This window comes from Suncus etruscus, chromosome 1 (genome assembly GCF_024139225.1).
Source record: "Suncus etruscus isolate mSunEtr1 chromosome 1, mSunEtr1.pri.cur, whole genome shotgun sequence".
Classification (NCBI taxonomy): Eukaryota; Metazoa; Chordata; class Mammalia; order Eulipotyphla; family Soricidae; genus Suncus; species Suncus etruscus.
The window spans coordinates 156,632,709-156,650,043 of NC_064848.1; the positions used below are offsets into that span (position 1 = coordinate 156,632,709).

Sequence of the window (17,335 nt, forward strand, 5' to 3'; positions counted from 1 at the left end):
ATTTCCAAACAGACCTATCAGCTATTTTTTTTTGTTGTTAATTTTTATTTATTTATTTATTTATTTATTTTTGGTTTTTGGGCCACACCCGTTTTACGCTCAGAAATCGCTCCTGGCTTGGGGGGACCGAATGGGACGCCGGGGGATCGAACCGCCCTGCACTTTTATGTTTTTCTTCCAGTTGTCTTTAAGAGATTTGCTGCTACTCTGAGAAATAGTGACCAATAGATTTTTGATAGAAAAAGGATACTTTGGGGCCAGAATGGTAGCATAAGCAGTAGGCACAAGCTTTCCCTCCACCAATGCCTCCTATTTTCTTTGGTTTTGGTTTCATTTTTGGAGACATACCCAGTGGTGCTCAGGGGCTACTCCTGGCTCTGCTCAAGGGGACTATTTGGAGCTGGGGATTGGACTAGAGCTGGCCACATGTAAGGGCAGTGCCTTAACCACTGTACTTTCTCTTATGCCCGGTTTTGTTTGTTTGGGAAGTTTTGGAACCACACCCAAAACTAGCTAGTCAGCTGCTCAAATTACCAGTGGTAGGAGAGAGAGAATATAATCACCTAAGGGATGGGGGGGATGAATAAAATGTTAGAAAATGTGGGGTAGGGCCCGGAGAGATAGCGCAGTGGAGTTTGCCTTGCAAGCAGCCGATCCAGGACCAAAGGTGGTTGGTTCAAATCCCAGTGTCCCATATGGTCCCCCGTGCCTGCCAGGAGCTATTTCTGAGCAGTCAGCCAGGAGTAACCCCTGAGCATTGCTGGGTATGGCCCAAAAACCAAAAAAAAAAAAAAAAAAAAAAATGTGGGGTGGTGTACCTGAGAGATAGCACAGGGGTGGGGCATTTGCCTTGCATGCTGCCAACCCAGGAGGGACTGGTTCAATTCCCAGCATCCCATATGGTCCCTCGGCCTGATTTCTGAGTGTAGAGCCAGGAGTAACCTCTGAGCCACTGGGTGTGGCCCCCCCCCCCAAATCAATCAATAAGTTTTAAAAAAAAAGAAGAAAATGTATGTGTATGTGTGAGGCCTCCTGGATGTCTTTACCAGGTGAATTCTGGTGGCTCCAAAAGCACTGTCAATTATGCCAAGAATGTCCCAACACTATAGCAGCTCTTTATTAAAACACCTAATAGACAGGAGGGGTAGTACAGAAAGAGTTAAGTCACATGCTTTGCATGAGGCTATGGCCATAGCAGTCTTTTGGACCCAAGTACTACCAATGTGACCAAAAGAACAATAGAAAAACATACCTAACATGCTGCAGATGGAGAAATGTAATACAGTATATATTATCATGCTTTGAGAAAATAACACAATTTTTTGCTTATAGAAGAGGTTACTTTATCACCTATATCCTGGTGTGCTCTAGCTAGCCACGGTCACTGTTTATTTGTGATGGCTTTCATTCATTTTCTTGTTGAATACTCACAAGAACCCTATAAGGTCAGCAGTGCTCATATTGTGTCATAATTTTTCAAGAAAGGAAACAAAAGACTCAACAAAATGAAACCCAAATATCTTTCCAATCCAGGGCTATCTGAGGACTTTGCTGTGTCTGTATTCCCATTCACTCATCCTCATATCTGATTGTTTCTATAACCTTTGATAGAAATATGCTCACTAGAGGATATCCTGAACGTCAGTGTAAAACCAAATATTTAATCATCAGTTCTTGGCCTGGGGAAGAGTTCTTCCCCTTGATAGCTCAATGTGTATTTTAAGGAAACTTCTTTTTTTTTTTTTTTTTTGGTTTTGGTTTTGGTTTTTGGGCCACACCCGGTGGCACTCAGGGGTTACTCCTGGCTCTACATCAGAAATCGCTCCTGTCAGACTTGGGGGACCATATGGGATGCCAGGGATCGAACCCAGGTCCATACCAGGTTGGCCATGTGCAAGGCAAATGCCCTACCTCTGTGGTACTACTACAGCCCTTTCTTCCTTTTCTTTTCTTTTTATTTCTTTTATTTTATTTTATTTTATTTTAAGGAAAATTGAACTTCAGAGGAATCAACCCCTGATTGTGACTGCTGTATGTAGTATATACTCCAGTGAGACTGCTGCCCAAGAGAAGTTGGGCAAGCAGGTACTTCATTGTCAGGCTTCCAAAAGACAAAGACCTTGTTTCCCTTATCTGGATGATAAAGCCAGGCCTGCAGCTCAGTGATAGAACACTTGCCGTGGGGCTGGAGCAGTGGCGCAGCAGTAAGGTGTTTGCCTTGCACGAGGGTGACATAGGACGGACTTCGGTCAATCTCCTGATGTCCCACGTAGTCCCCTAAGCCAGGAGTGATTTCTGAGCACATAGCCAGGAGTAACCCCTGAGTATCACTGTTTGTGGCCCCCAAACCACAAAATAAATAAATAAAACTACAAACACACAAAAACAACAACAACAACAAAACCCACACACACTTGCCATGCATATGTGGGGTCTTGGATTTGGTTTCTGACACTAGCAAGTGGAAAAAAGCATCTTAAACAGTGACTCTTAAAATTCTGTAAATCTTATAAATGCTACTTCCTGGGGCCAGAAAGATAGCGTGGAGGTACAGCTTTTGTCTTGCATGCAGAAGGACGGTGGTTCAAATCCCGGCATCCCATATGGTCCCCCGAGCCTGCCAGGAGCGATTTCTGATTGTAGAGCCAGGAATAACTCCTGAGTGCTGCCAGGTGTGACCCAAAACCAAAATAAATAAATAAATGTCTACTACCCCGCGTAATAATGTAAATGATAGCTCATATCCAACTGTTCATGCAAAGAACAAACTCTAGTTCCAGCGAATGTGAGCAGAACAGAGCTGCAGTTATCTGTGATTGGTAGGAGGGCCTGACCAGGTCTGACTCTCTGGGCCTCTCCCCTCATAGAGGAAGTTCAGTGGTCTAGTGCATGTTCCCATGCTGATTCTTCTTCAACTAATTTAACTTCATCTATGTGTAATTCACATCTTTAGATTATGTTATATTGTGTGAAGAGTTTTGTTCTTTGGGATAAACCAAGTATTAGATGCCAGGGGAAGACCAATAAAAAATGGTCTGTTTTCTCCTCAGAGTCTGATTCCTCCTCAGTTGTTATATGCAAAGCTCTAAACACAAAAGGCTCTTTCTGGACCCCTGTATGTCAGTAGGGACTTTGCCAGGGAATGTATGTCTTGAGGAAAGTAAACCCACCTCTCCTTTCCAGTGCTGCTTTTAGCATACATGAAAGGGAATGCCAATTTATGCCGTGCCATCGTCCGGTCCGGGGCTCGCCTGGGAGTGAATAATAACCAAGGAGTCAATATTTTCAACTACCAGGTTGCCACCAAGCAGCTTCTGTTTAGACTGTTGGGTGAGTAGCTAATTTTCTCTTTCCTTTCAATCAAACAGCTTTTTTGGTTTGTTTTAGGGCCACATATTGGCAGTGCTCAAGGTTTACTGGCTCTGTAGTCAGGGATCATGTAGGGTAGGTTCAGATAAACATGGTATGCTGTAGATCTAAGCAAGGCAAATGCCCTTCCCACTACTGTTACTCTGGCTCCTATGCACACAGTTCTAGTGTTAATTATCTAGACATTTTCATCTTTAAACGTCAATTGACTCACTCCAAATTTGGAACCAGGAGTTTTCCAAGCTGTTTTCTCCACATCCACTGAAAAAGACCTTTGAGCACTGTCAGGAAGATCATTGTCGATCTTCTTCATGAGGTGCTCGCCTCCCCTGATCCAACATCCATGCACTCCAGAAAGGTGGTCATCACAGTGGTACCCCACTGCTTGTCTGTGCATCTCTGTGCATCCTTCCTTCACCAGATTTGCTACAGCTTTCAAGACTGCCCTTTTCAGCCCATGCCATTGTTCTCTGTGCTCTGTGGAAGAGAGCTTCATTCTTGACCACATTGTATTTGTCAGTCTCTGCTGTTCCTTGTTGAGGTGATAGAGTTTATAGGCCTATCTGTTACTCTGTCATCTTTGCTCATAGTAGAGAGGGAATTATGTTAGTCATTCACTCTATGGACAAATACAAGTGAAGAAACACAAGTAGCTTTGTTTTGGGGGTCACACCTGGTGATGGTCAAGGATTACTCCTGTCTCTGCACTAACTTCTGGCGGTACTCAGGGGATGATATAGGATGTTGGGGATCAAAGCCAAATTGGCCACATAAAAAGCAAGTGCTCTACCCACTGTACTATGGCTTCAGCCCTTCTAGTTTATTCCTTACCATATGCTAATTGGCCTTTTGAAAACTTCCAAAAGAAGTCCTTCATTGTGCTGGCAGGTAGAAAGTGCCATGGTTAACTGGTTTCTGTGCTACACTCACCTAGCAAGCTCAGGTATAGAGCACTCAGAGCATTGCTTGGCTCCTAGTCTTTTGGGAGTCCAGGATACACATATTATGGTTTACACCATCTTTTCCACACTGGGCCATACCTTGGGGGCTATAGTAGCTTTTATGCAATCGGGAAGTTTTGTTCATTTTTAGAAAATAGCTATCTGGGAGCCAGAGTGTGATATAACACAGCAGGTAAGGCCCTTGCTTTCCATGAGGCCCCCTGAGTATCACCAAGTATGACCCTCCTAGCCCCCAGGAAAGTAATCATCTATCCAGGGGGCGCTTAATAGTTACCAAATAAGTTTGGGAACTTCTGCTTTATACTGATAACCCTAACCCAAGTGCCCCACTGCTTCTGCATTCTCAAAACTGAACTTCTACCAGACTTGCCTTGGTTCTTTATTTGTGTCTCCTTTTATTGGCAGTTCTATCACTGATGTACTCATTCCATCTGGAATCATGAGAATCATCTTTGACTCCTTCCTGTTCCTGTGTCCCCTCACAAAACCACTTCCTTTCTCATCTTGGTTCCCTGTTCCGTTTCCATGCCTACCTACCTAGCTGTTGATCCCCAACCTCTTCCTGGCCTTACTCCAGCCTTGCAGACGTGTTTCCCTCTGGCATGCAGTGTCATTTCACTGCGTTAAGCATTATTTTCATCTCTCCATTCAACCTCGCAAAAGTTCTCCGCATTCTCCTCTGAAGATTTGTATGTCACTTAGAACATAACCCCCTTCATCCATATCACTCGTGTTTTTTTTTTTTTGTTTTTTTTTTTTTTTGGTTTTTGGGCCACACCCGGTGACGCTCAGGGGTTACTCCTGGCTATGCGCTCAGAAGTCGCTCCTGCCTTGGGGGACCATATGGGACACCGGGGGATCGAACCGCGGTCCGTCCAAGGCTAGCGCAGGCAAGGCAGGCACCTTACCTTTAGCGCCACCACCCGGCCCCCATCACTCGTGTTTTATTTTGTCTGCTTCATTGCGCGCACGCTCTCTCGCTCTCTCTGTCTCTGAGCATCAAGTCTTTTTTTTACATTTTTTTAAATATTTTAATTGATTCCCCATGAGATGGTTACAAAATTGTTCATGATTTTTACTTATACAAGTAAACCGTGCACATTTCCCTCCACCAGTGTCCTTTCCATCCTCCCCACATTCTGCTTCTGTAACAGACATTTTTCTTTTTCTCTTTCTATCCCTTTCTCATTCTCACTTCCTTTTATATATATATATTGGTTTTTGGGCCACATCCAATGATGCTCAGGGTTTACTCCTGGCTATGTGCTCAGAAATTGCTCCTGGCTTGGGGGGGCCCTAGGGGACCCCGGGGATCGAACCGCTGTCTGTCTAAGGTTAGCGTGTGCAAGGCCAACACCCTACCACTTTCACCACTTTCACCACTGCTCTGCCCCCCATCTCTTCTTTTTTTGTTTTGTTTTGTTTCGTTTTTGAGTCACATCCAGACACGTTCAGGGGTTACTCCTGGCTCTGTGCTCAGAAATCACCCCTGGTGATTTAAAAATTTTTAAATTTAAAATTTAAAAAATTAAAAAAAAATGGCTCAGGAGACCATATGGGATGCCAGGATTCAAACCACAATCCGTACTGTGTTGGTTGCGTACAAGGAAAACACCTTACCACAGTGCTATTACTCCTCCTCCCCCCTCTTTCTTTTCCTTTTAGACACTGTGGTTTGCAGTATTGTTACTGAAGAGGTACCATCTATATCATTTTACCTCCTTTCAGCACCCAGTTCTTGTCTAGAGTGATCATTTCCAATTGTCGTAGTCTTAAAGGTCTCTTTTCTGCCCTAACTGTAGTCTCCCACTTTTGCAAGCTTCCTATCATGAACCAGTCCTCCTAGGCCTCTTCTCTATAGTTTTAGGGGTATTATTACCATCGTTTTTTTATTTGTTTGTTTTTGGGCCATACCTGGCAGCTCTCGGGTTACTTTTGCCAGGCTCAGGAAACCATATGGGATGCTGGGGGATTAAACCCAGGTCAGCCGCATTCAAGGCAAATGCTCTACTATTGCTTTGGCCTCCATACTTTTTTTTTTTTTTTTTTTTTGTGGTTTTTGGGTCTCACCCGGCAGTGCTCAGGGGTTATTCCTGGCTCCAGGCTCAGAAATTTCTCCTGGCAGGCACGGGGGACCATATGGAGCGCCGGGATTCGAGCCGATGACCTCCTGCATGAAAGGCAAACGCCTTACCTCCATGCTATCTCTCCGGCCCCTCCATACATTCTTTTTAATTTTATATCCTACACATGAATGGGATTATTCTTTATCTGTCCCTCTCCTTCTAACTCATTTTGCTTAGCATAATAGTGTAGAATTCCATTGTATAGATGTACCAGTTTCTTTTCATTCATCTATTCTTGGACACTTGGGTTGTTTCCAGATTCTGACTATTGTGAATAGTGCTGTGATAAACATGGGAATACAGATGCCTTTTCTGCATTGTGAACATCAAGTCTTGCCTAGCACTTTCACTGTCTGACAGGACCAAGTAAGTGTTCTGCCTGTGTTGCAGATATGCTGTCCAAGGAACCTCCATGGTGTGATGGCTCCAACTGCTACGAGTGCACTGCCAAGTTTGGAGTTACAACTCGCAAACATCACTGGTAAGACACTCCCCCCAACACTCCATCATCACCTGCCAGAGGCACAAAGGTGTCTTCTGTGATGTTCTTTGCTTCTTTTTTCATGATAAGACATGAACTTATCAGGATACAGCTTTGTTCTGAAGGGTTATACTGAGAAACACTTGAGGGAGAATAGGGAGATTGGGCTGGTGGCTTTCCTCTGAAAAATGGGGTTCCAGGTTCAGATAGTTTCTCAGGTCTTGTATCTTCTTGCCCAGGCTTCTGGGTGGGGTCATTGTTCTCAAGGAAGCTTGCTTCTCCTCAGATGTGTTCGTTTCTGGAGTACTAAGGAGCTCTTCCCTCTAAAATGATTCAGTGAGTTTACTTTTGCTAATGCTGAGCTGATATATATATATATATATTTTTTTTTTTTGTTTTTGTTTTTGTTAAGGGTAGGGATTTTTTTGTGGCCTGGAGATCGAACTCAGGTCTCAGGCATGCACGGTCTTTTACCAGTCATTCGTATTTCTAGCCCTTGAACCACTCTTGATTGTCAGAAAGCCTTCTCCTGCATCACTTTAATTGTTGGGTTTTTTTGTCTGTTTTTTTTTTTTTTTTTTTGGGGGGGGGGGTCACACCGGCAGCGCTCAGGAGTTACTCCTGACTCTATGCTCAGAAATCGCCCCTGGCAGGCACAGGGGACCATATGTGATTCCGGATTCAAACCACCGTCCTTCTGCATGAAAGGCAAACACTTTACCTCCATGCTATCTCTCTGGCCCCTGTTGGGGTTTTTTTGTTTTGTTTTTGGGCCACACCTGGCAGGAGTGCTCAGGGGTTACTCCTGACTCTACTCTCAGAAGTCGCTCCTGGCAGGCTTGGGGAACCATATGGAATGCTAGGGATTGAATCCGGGCAGGTCCCAGGTTGGCAGTGTGCAAGGCAAATGCTCTACTTGCTCAGACTTACGCTCTGGCACCCACTTTAATTATTAACTAGAATTTTGTTTCCATAGACTAGTGATTATGTAATATTGCTATATCCTGTCCGACAAGTGGTCGGACTGACCCTAGAGTGCCAGTCATGGATTTGCCTTGTTATGGAGAATGTAGTTGTGGCCTCCTGAGAGCTGGGCAAGCAATTTGTACTGTAGTATCTTTCTCATGTACTTGGTTTTGTGTTTCTGTTTTTTGTTTTTGCTTCCACAGTCGTCACTGCGGACGTCTTCTTTGCCATAAATGCTCAACCAAGGAGATTCCTATTATAAAGTTTGATCTGAATAAGCCTGTGCGAGTTTGCAACATTTGCTTTGATGTACTGACTCTGGGTGGGGTCTCTTAGTGAGCCTCTAGGAGTTCATACCACTTCCCGGGCCACCTCAGCAGCTGCTCTGCTCACCAGCTTGACCACACCCAGAGACAACAGTTTCTACAGCAGTTTCTACGGCAACAGACTGGAACAGTTAAGGACCATGGTGTTAGATCCCCAGGAAACAATTCTCTATGATTGTCAGTGTGTCCGTCTGTGATTGAATCCACTAGAAGTCTCAGAAATTGGACCAGGCAATTTAACCTTAAGTACTAAACTTAATAGGAGTTAGGCCCCATTCTGCTAGCACCACCCAAGGACACTTTTCTCCCAGTAGCTCATTGTCATCACAGAGTCTGTCTCTTCCTGTCTAGGCTGACTTCCTAGGCAGAGCCTCACAGTAGGAAGCTGGCATTTGGCTGCTTGATAAAAGCTGACTTTACTCAAAGGTCAGTAACTATGGAATTTTCTGCAGTGTTTTTATAAAGATAACAGGATCCTCTTGCTCTGATTTTTTGTTGTTGTTTTTTTCAGCCACACCCAGTGACTCTCAGAGGTTACTCCTGGCTATGTGCTCAGAAATCACTCCTGGTTTGGGGGACCAAATGGGATGCTGGGGGATCGAACTGTGGTCTGTTCTAGACTAACGCTCGCAAGGCAGATGCCTTACAGCTTGCACCACCGATCCGGCCCCATTGCTCTGAATTTTTTTGTTTTATTGTGATGTTGCTGGAAGCTTGGTTGTATTTTTTGTGAGCTACCCTTTTGAAAAAGAGTGAAATTTTTCTAAACAGGGTTCTAAGATGAGAGCTGAAATCATGGCCTTAACAAAAAGCTTTACTAGCATTCATGCAGCTCAGGTGTCGGGTATGTTCTGGCAACTTGACACTGCTTAGCCACTGACTCATTTGCTCATCTTGCTGTGTCCTGTCTATGGAGTCAGTCACTCTGCCTCCAGGGAAAGGTAGAGGAAATGCACTTTCACTGTGCTGCACTTTTTTTAGAGTTGCATTATTAGTGATTCTAATTTAAAGATCCATATTCCAAAATTACATTCCCATGCATTAGTAATTCTAATAGCAACTTTGGCTAAACCTCAGCTTAACAAGTCTTGAATGAAAAATTCCTGCAGCTTGTTTCATTTGGAGCGAGTCACACAAGTGATGAGTGGGACTCTTCAGCATCAAGCTGGCAGATCCCATCTCCTTGAGTTGAAAGTTCTTGCTGAAACCTGCTCGAGGTAATCTGTGATTGCTGTTGGCATTCTGTTCCAGTTTTGCTGGTCACCTAAGAGCCATCCACTGAAGGCTAAGTATAGGACCCCATTTTGGATTTGTATGCGGAACATGCCCCCAGAACTTTTTGGGCCTTAATAGCTGCTATTACATATATTAATCCTGAGGTGTTAAATTTTCTTTCTTGAGAAAGTCTGGCCAGTTTTATAAAATGCACATTTAAAGAGAAAAACTGCTTTAAAACAAAACAAAAAATCTGAGATAACAATGTGTTGTGCAGTTATACTCAAAAGATTAATAATCTCATTTGTAAAAATAATAATCTCATTAATACTTAATTATTTCAGATACTTAATAACCACTACATATTTTTGCATTAATGATTTATAAGTATAAAAGGGACTAATTTTTTGTTCATTTTTAACCATCTGTTTTTGTTTGTTTAGATAGTGCTATGTCCTCTCTGTTGCTGTAGAATTTCACATTCTATTGCCTGAATGTGTATAAGGAGTTGATAAAACCAGAGTGCTAATTTTTTTTGATATTTCTGTGATTTGTAAGATATATATATATGTATACATATATATGCTTCTATGTTAATATGAGCTTGTGTACAATGTTTAAAAGAAAAATTAGAAGGGTTCTCCTGGTCCCTAAAGTCTGTGAAATATTTCATATATAGAATGTTTATAGGAAAACTAGTCTTAGCAAACTCTTGCCCGTGTGAAGCACGGGGCTGGGTGACTTTTATGTCGCCTGCACAGAGCCTGCAGAGGTGGGACTTGATTAGGTGGCTTGATTTTCTCACTGGAAAGTAGGATATTATGCTTCTAATATGAAACATGGTGGTTGGTACTTGCATATGTGTTCTAATGTTCGTGCTGGACAGAGGACAGACATTCGGCCAGGGCAGAGGCTGTCCGTTTTTTCCTGACCCACAGACCAGTGTTCTCTGATTGCATTTAAAATCATGTTAAAATACACTGAGTCAAGCTTCTGTATCTGCAAAAACCAGGAACCACTCTGATACTGTTTGAATTTTCACTGGTTTCAGAGTGCATTTCAGTAGAACTAGCAAAAGCCCCTTGTACACATACTCAGGCACTCTCCCTGCCATGTTGATGCTCACTAGGCAGCACACCCCAAGTTGCGTGAGTAGGGGCTGTGGTCCTGTCCCCCTTTTCCTTCCATACCCAACACAGACAGACAGACAGACAGACAGACACACACACACACACACACACACACACACACACACACACACACTGGGTGAGTAGGGGCTGTGGTCCTGTCTCCCTTCTTCAACCCCAACACAGACAGACAGATTGACACACACACACACACACGCGCGCGCTGCCTGGCTTGCTGGCTGGGACTAGGACTGGGACTGTCTCCTTCCACTCCCCAACACAGAGACACACACACACACTGTCCCACTCTCCTTCCACCCCCAACACACACACACACACTACACACACACATACACAGGCTGGGACTGGTCAAGCTCTCGGTTTCCTTTTGTGTTCTCCAGGCTGTCAAGACTTGACTGAGGAACTGCCTACCTGTTATTACTACATTTTAATACATAGCTTAAATACAGCAAAAGGCCTAATTTTGTTCATTTAGCATGTTTTAAAAAGTGAATGAGTAAACTAGAAAGAATCAACTTCACTAAAATACATTTTGGTCTTTGTTTAGCCTTGTTCTGCTGAATTGGTATTTGAACTGCCTCTTATCATCAGGCTTATTTTATACAATGTATTCTTGATATTAAATTTGGGGGTGAGGGCCCCACCAGATGGTGCTCAGGGCTGTTTCCCAGCACAATGCTTAGAGAACCATGCAGTGTCAGGGACCAAACCCCGGGGCTCCTGCAGGCACAGCTTGTGTTCCAGCCCTTTGAGCTATCTCCCCGGCCCTTATCAGTCTCCCTTTTTTGTTTCCCCCCTTAAATATGAAGGTACAAATCATGTGCTAATTCAATTAATTGAATGGTTAAAACTAACTCATATAATCTAACAGCAATTTCCCACAAAACTTAAAGTGCCTACAGTTAGGACATTTTAGTTCTCGCTTTGGTGATTTTTCACTGAATAATGTCTTAGAACATGTGTTCCTTTTGGAGTTCGTTTCCTGTGCACTGTCAGCCTCAATTACTAGTTTAGTCGAGGCTGCATTTGATTGCTCAGCTCACCTGCCAGAGTCTCTTCAGAAGCGGGGCTTATGGAACCCTTGTTTAGTCCTCTACCTCAGAGCCCTGAGTCATTCCTGACCTCTCCATTCAGCTTCCTCACTCTTATCCCTGAATGGGGTCCCTGCATGGAGCTCAGTGTGCTTGTGGGTTCACCACTCATACCAAGTCACACACCCCCACCTGTGGTTCTGTGTGGTCTCATGCTCACCCTGTCCATAGGCATGGGGTGGAGGGAAAGTCTAGAGTTGGGGGAAAGCCTTGACCATCACCTTTTCTTTATGTGGAGATAAAAAACACTATCGAACTGTCAGATTCCTATACCTGAAAAGCAAACTCCTCAGGTGATGGCTTTATGAGCAAGTAAATGTGATACTTCAAACGCAACTTACAGATTGGTGCTATGAAGGAACTCCTGAAACAAGTTTTCTTCTAAGACCTGGACTCACTTCTTCCTGGAAGAACTGAGTCGGGCCTGACAAGCCCAACTTCCACATTTGAAGCTTCATATCTCCCATCCCCAGCCAGGAGGATGGAAGCAGAAAGGCTGAACTTTCTGAAGGAGTTTGGAAGGCACATTTTTTCCTTTTTGTGAAAGTAACAGTGAAGAGCTGATTGTTGAACAAGATTAAAAAAATAAACCAACTCAATAATTAAATTCCCAGAAGTTATAATAGATGCCTTAAAGACTTTCTTTGGAAGATCATTGCCTATATGGTTCTGTTTTGTGCGTGGCATAATAATATATTAACCTGTTACAACTGACAACATTGGTTTTCCATAGCTAGAGTCTTGAGTTGGCAGGCTGCTGAACTTAAATGATGTGTCTTTTTTTGCATATATGCGGGGCAACTGTTCACACCATCTGTGTGAAACCAAGGTGAAGAAGGGCAGTAGCTGGGCAGAGACCACAGGCATGCATTTGGGGAGATCTTCAGGGTTTTCTAGCTGTTTGGGGTGGTGCTCAGTGTGGTGATGGCATCAGATAGGACCATGGCATTTATCAATAAACATTGTTTCTTTGAAATACGTGTAATGGAATGTATTTTTCAAATATTGATATTTGCATTTTCTGTAACAATTCCTTATAATAAAATGAAGTAAAAGTGTGCATTTAATGCAGATGTTTGTGGTCATTTAAGTTCCTTTAAAACCATGTGTTACATAGTTCATAATTTGTTTCATAATTTGTTTTCAGGTAAGTGTGGGCGAACTAATTTAAAAAATAAAAAGGGGGAAAAATGAGTAAAGCAAGAAGAAAATTTGAAAATTATTGCATCTTGTGATGACGCCATTAAGACACTGTCAGAACTTTTACTAAATTCTTGTTGCTAGTTTGTTAGGTCACACCTGGCCTTTATCCAAAACAAAGGTGTTCCTCCAATTTCCTAATTCTTTTTTTTTTTTTTTTTTTTTTTTTTTGGTTTTTGGTTTTTGGGCCACACCCGGCGGTGCTCAGGGGTTACTCCTGGCTGTCTGCTCAGAAATAGCTCCTGGCAGGCACAGGGGACCATATGGGAGACACTGGGATTTGAATGAACCACCTTTGGTCCTGGATCAGCTGCTTGCAAGGCAAACCGCTGTGCTATCTCTCCGGACCCCTGATTCTTTTCTTTCTTTCTTTTTTTTTTTTTATTTTTTTATTTTGAATTATGAGAACAAGAGATGCAAAGAAAGAGGACAAGGTAAAGTTACAGTGGAAGGACAACCACCCATAACATAATTCTCAGAAGAAGTCCCCTTGCTGATATCTTAACTTTGAACTTTCAGCCAAAGAACGTTAAGATAAATAAAACAGAATCCATGTACAATTACTTTGTCCCTCAAGTCCCCAGATTGTAGCACATTATAATATTTCTTAACAGCACACAAGGCAATCTAAAGCCATAAAACTTACGTAACTCCTTAAACATTAGAGGCATAGTATTTTTTACATTTCCATGTACATGCATAGTAGCTTAAGTTAACCTCAAATTTTAAGTGGGTTTTTTTTTTTTAAGGATTAGAGTCAAAGGAGCACAGTAAAAACGGTGTTAGAGTGGCAATTGTTGTTTGCATAGGCCCACAAAAATATGAGAGGCATGGAAAGGAATAACCTTGGCCTAAATACAAAGAGATCCTACCCCTGAAGTTTCCTGGCATAAGACCAAATCTAGGCTCCAGGCAAGTTATCGTCCAATCCAAGATATTGTCCGTAGTGCCAACACACTTTTCACACAGTCTCTGTTGTTGGTATCATGTTTCTGTATTAAAGATCCTGGAATCTGCATATCCTAGATTGAAGTCATGATGTGGAGCGTCTTCTCGTTTCACCTCACCATTAAAGGGCAATGCAGGAAGCCCTGTCCTGTATGCAGGTCGTTGTTAAGTCTTCTCAGTGTTAAGGGAAGTCTCTTTTGAGCAGGTCGATGTCTGAGCAGAGGTAGGGTCTTCCGTGGTAGAGGATTGCTTCCAGGTGATGTTATAGACAAACCTCACAATTAAGGGGCAATACAGCAAGCCCTGTCCAGTAAGCAGGTCATTGTTCTTGTTAAGTCTTCTCAGTGTTAAGGGAAGTCTCTTTTGAGTAGATCGATGTCAGAGCAGCTGTAGGGTCTTCCCTGGTAGAGGAATGCCTCCAGGTGATGTTATATACAACCTTGGATGTTTTGTAGATGTCTTCTCTAGATCAGGGGTGAATGGAGAATGCCTATTCTTTTGAGGCCTGTGCCAGGTCTTTATGTCAGTGTTCAGGGTGTAAGGTCCCATTGCACTGCAAGATTTGTATGCTCCCATCTCTATTAGATAAGAACTTACTAGTATGTATAGTATTTTCCCATTTTAGTGTGCCTAAGCAAATAAGAAATAAAGCCACTTGGTGCTATCAGAGTATATGGGGGCGTAAGAACATTTCCAACAATACCCATGACTTGGTTCAAACATAAGCATTAAACTGAGGGATTCTTTCACACCAAATTCCATATTGAGCAGTTCACAAAAAGAAGATAAAGGAAAATGGGGGGGGGGGGGAGAAATCATCACTGTATAAGAAAATATTCAGCAAAAGTTATAGCCATCAAAGAAAACACCCATAAAATGTTGAAAAGACATAAGTGTCCTTTTTATGCCTTTTAAAATAGTTGGGTGGGTGTTAACTCCAGGGCAACACTTTGGTCTGTGACTTAGGACTCTACAGTACTTAAGTTAGAAAGGGTAAATGAGGAGTAATGATGATAGGAGTTAAGGAAGTTAAAGAGAAATATGATCTTTTGAAGGGGTATGCAAAAGAGCAGAGTACAAAATGGACATTCTGCATACATAAAAACATAATTCAATGATAGTACTATTAATGTTTCTTGTGCGCGGCGATTTTGAAAATATAGACTGGAAAGAGATTACCAGTGACTTCAAGAAGCTGGGAGGCCAGAAGTTCAGAGCCCCATCCAGATCCTCCTTAGGGAGCTGAATGGATAATGGGGGAAAGCCTAGGGTACCTTCAAGCTCCACCAAGGGGCCCAACTCACCGGCTTGCCCAGGCAGTGGCCCGGGGAAGCCCTGGAGATCTGGAGCAAGGCGGTAGAGGGGTGCTGGGGTTACCCAAGTCCTGCACCCCCCACAGGCCTGGTTAAGAAGGCTTCTGGCATGGCGGGGGGCCTGCCGAACCCCATACTGCTAGACTCCCGGCTCCCAGGAAGGAGAAAGATCCTTCAAGAAGCTGTGAGGCCAGAAGTTCAGAGCCCGCTGTGCTATCTCTCCGGGCCCCTGATTCTTTTCTTTTTGTTTTTTGGCCACACCCAGAGACTTTCAGGAATTTCTTCTGGCTACGCACTCAGAAATCGCTCCTGACTCCGAGAACCATATGGGATGCTGGGGATAGTACCCAGGTCTGTCCTGGGTCAGCCACATGCAAGGCAAACACCTACCACTGTGCTATTGCTCAGGCCCTCCTGTTTCTTTTCACCAAGCCCTTTTGACTTGTAAAAGTCCACCTGGATAGGTACTTTTATCTCTACTGGACCCTCCCCAACCCCCCTGCTGGTTGAATTTGTACTGAGAATACGGGAAGATCAGTGACGCTCAGAGAGACCACAAGGCGAGAAGTCACTGAAGTCCATGAAGCTTTCCTGACTGGCTTGGTTTATTAATTCTTAAGGCTGCCCTTCTTCAGACCCATTCACCTGAGGTTGGAAATAGTTGTGTGGGGTGATTTTACAATGAGGGGATGATTTTACACTAGTTGATCTTTCTAACATTAGGTGGCTTCATATCAAATACACATTATCCATTAAATCAGTATGTTCCTACTGGGATGTTTCATAATTAAAAATTTGGAGTTGTCCCATGTTGCATGGTCCAGGAATTCCAAGCACTGTAGCTGATACTGTGTCTTTTGTGGCATATTTTCAGCTATCAGGCTTTCCAGAAGTACGAGAATATGTGGGTGGTCCTAGTGTTGTCAGCCAGCATGGAGTTTTTATTTGGTGTTTATTTGCTGCAGAGTTGTAATTGAGTGGTGAAGTTGAATCATTGGTAAAGTGGTAGTTGTGGGTGGTGGATGCAGCAAGAGGGGCTTCAGCTTCAGCAAGGTGGAACCTGGGCTGCCCTCTCCTCCAAACATTGCCAGCTTTCAACTATGTGGCTGGTGCCCATAATTTTTCACTGCTTAGTCCACATAGGTTCAGTAGTTTCCCTGAACATCACACGGTATGACCCAAGCCCCAAACTATTTGCCCCAAAAAACAACACGAGTTCTAAGATCAGCTTTTTTTTTCTTCTTCTTCCTCTTCGGCTTTTGGGTCAAACGAGTAATGCTCAGGGCTTACTTCTGAGAATGTGTTTACAGAGCTCTGCTGGTGGGACTCCAGGACCATATGGGGTGCTGGGGATTGACCCCAGGTCAGCCATGTGCCAGGCAAGCACCCTGCTGTACTATAGTCTAGTTCCAGGTTTTATTTTTGGTTTTGGTTCTTGGGCCACACCCAGCAGCACCCAGGGGTTATTTCCTGGCTCTGTGCTCAGAAATTGGTCCTGGCAGGCTCAGGGGGAACATATGGGATGCCGGGAGCTTGCATGGCAAACATCCTACCACTGTGCTTCACTCAAGCCCTCAGGTTTTATTTTTGTGATCTTGTAAGTTTCTTGGACCTTGGTTGCCTCAGCTCCAAAATTAAGCTAATATATAGGGCCTGCAAAGATAATACAGTGGGTAGGGTGCTTGCTTTGCAAACAAATGACACGGGTTCAATCCCTGGCACCCCAGGTTGTACCCCCAATCACTGTCAGGAGTAAGCCCTGAAAACTGCCAGCTGTGGTCCAAATAACAAAAGTAGGGGGCCAGAGCGATAGCACAGAGAGGGTAGGACACATTTGCCTTGCATGTGACCAACGTGGGTTTGATTCCTGGCAACCTACATGGTCCCCCCCACAAACACCACCAGGAATGACCCGAGTACAGAGCCAGGAATAACTCCTGAGCACTGCTGAGTGTAGTCCTAAAACAAATAAAAAGTAAATCTAGGAGAGACAGAGATTTAGCCCCAGGAAGACCTCATGAGGCAAAATGCTGAAAACTTTGCACTTATCTTTTAAATAAGGGAAGCTAAGGAAGAGAAATAAGGGAATGCCTTGATCAAGAACTGGGGCCAGAGCAGTAATACAGTGGGGTGCTGCTTGGTTCCCTTCCTAGCATTCTGATGGTCCCCAGAACACTGAAGGTCAGTGAT

The 17,335-nt window shown here is 43.6% G+C and overlaps 1 protein-coding gene across 1 annotated transcript in view; it reads left to right on the forward strand.

Annotated features, from left to right (window-relative positions):
- ANKFY1 (ankyrin repeat and FYVE domain containing 1) overlaps window positions 1–8,732 on the forward strand; it is a 109,693-nt gene extending 100,961 nt beyond the window's left edge. Inside the window, exons 23-25 of the mRNA XM_049782151.1 lie at window positions 3,184–3,330; window positions 6,848–6,938; window positions 8,108–8,732. Coding sequence (XP_049638108.1) covers window positions 3,184–3,330; window positions 6,848–6,938; window positions 8,108–8,240 — 371 coding nt within the window. The 3' untranslated portion in view covers window positions 8,241–8,732. The remainder of the gene's footprint in view (window positions 1–3,183; window positions 3,331–6,847; window positions 6,939–8,107) is intronic.
- The last annotated feature ends 8,603 nt before the right edge of the window (window positions 8,733–17,335 follow it).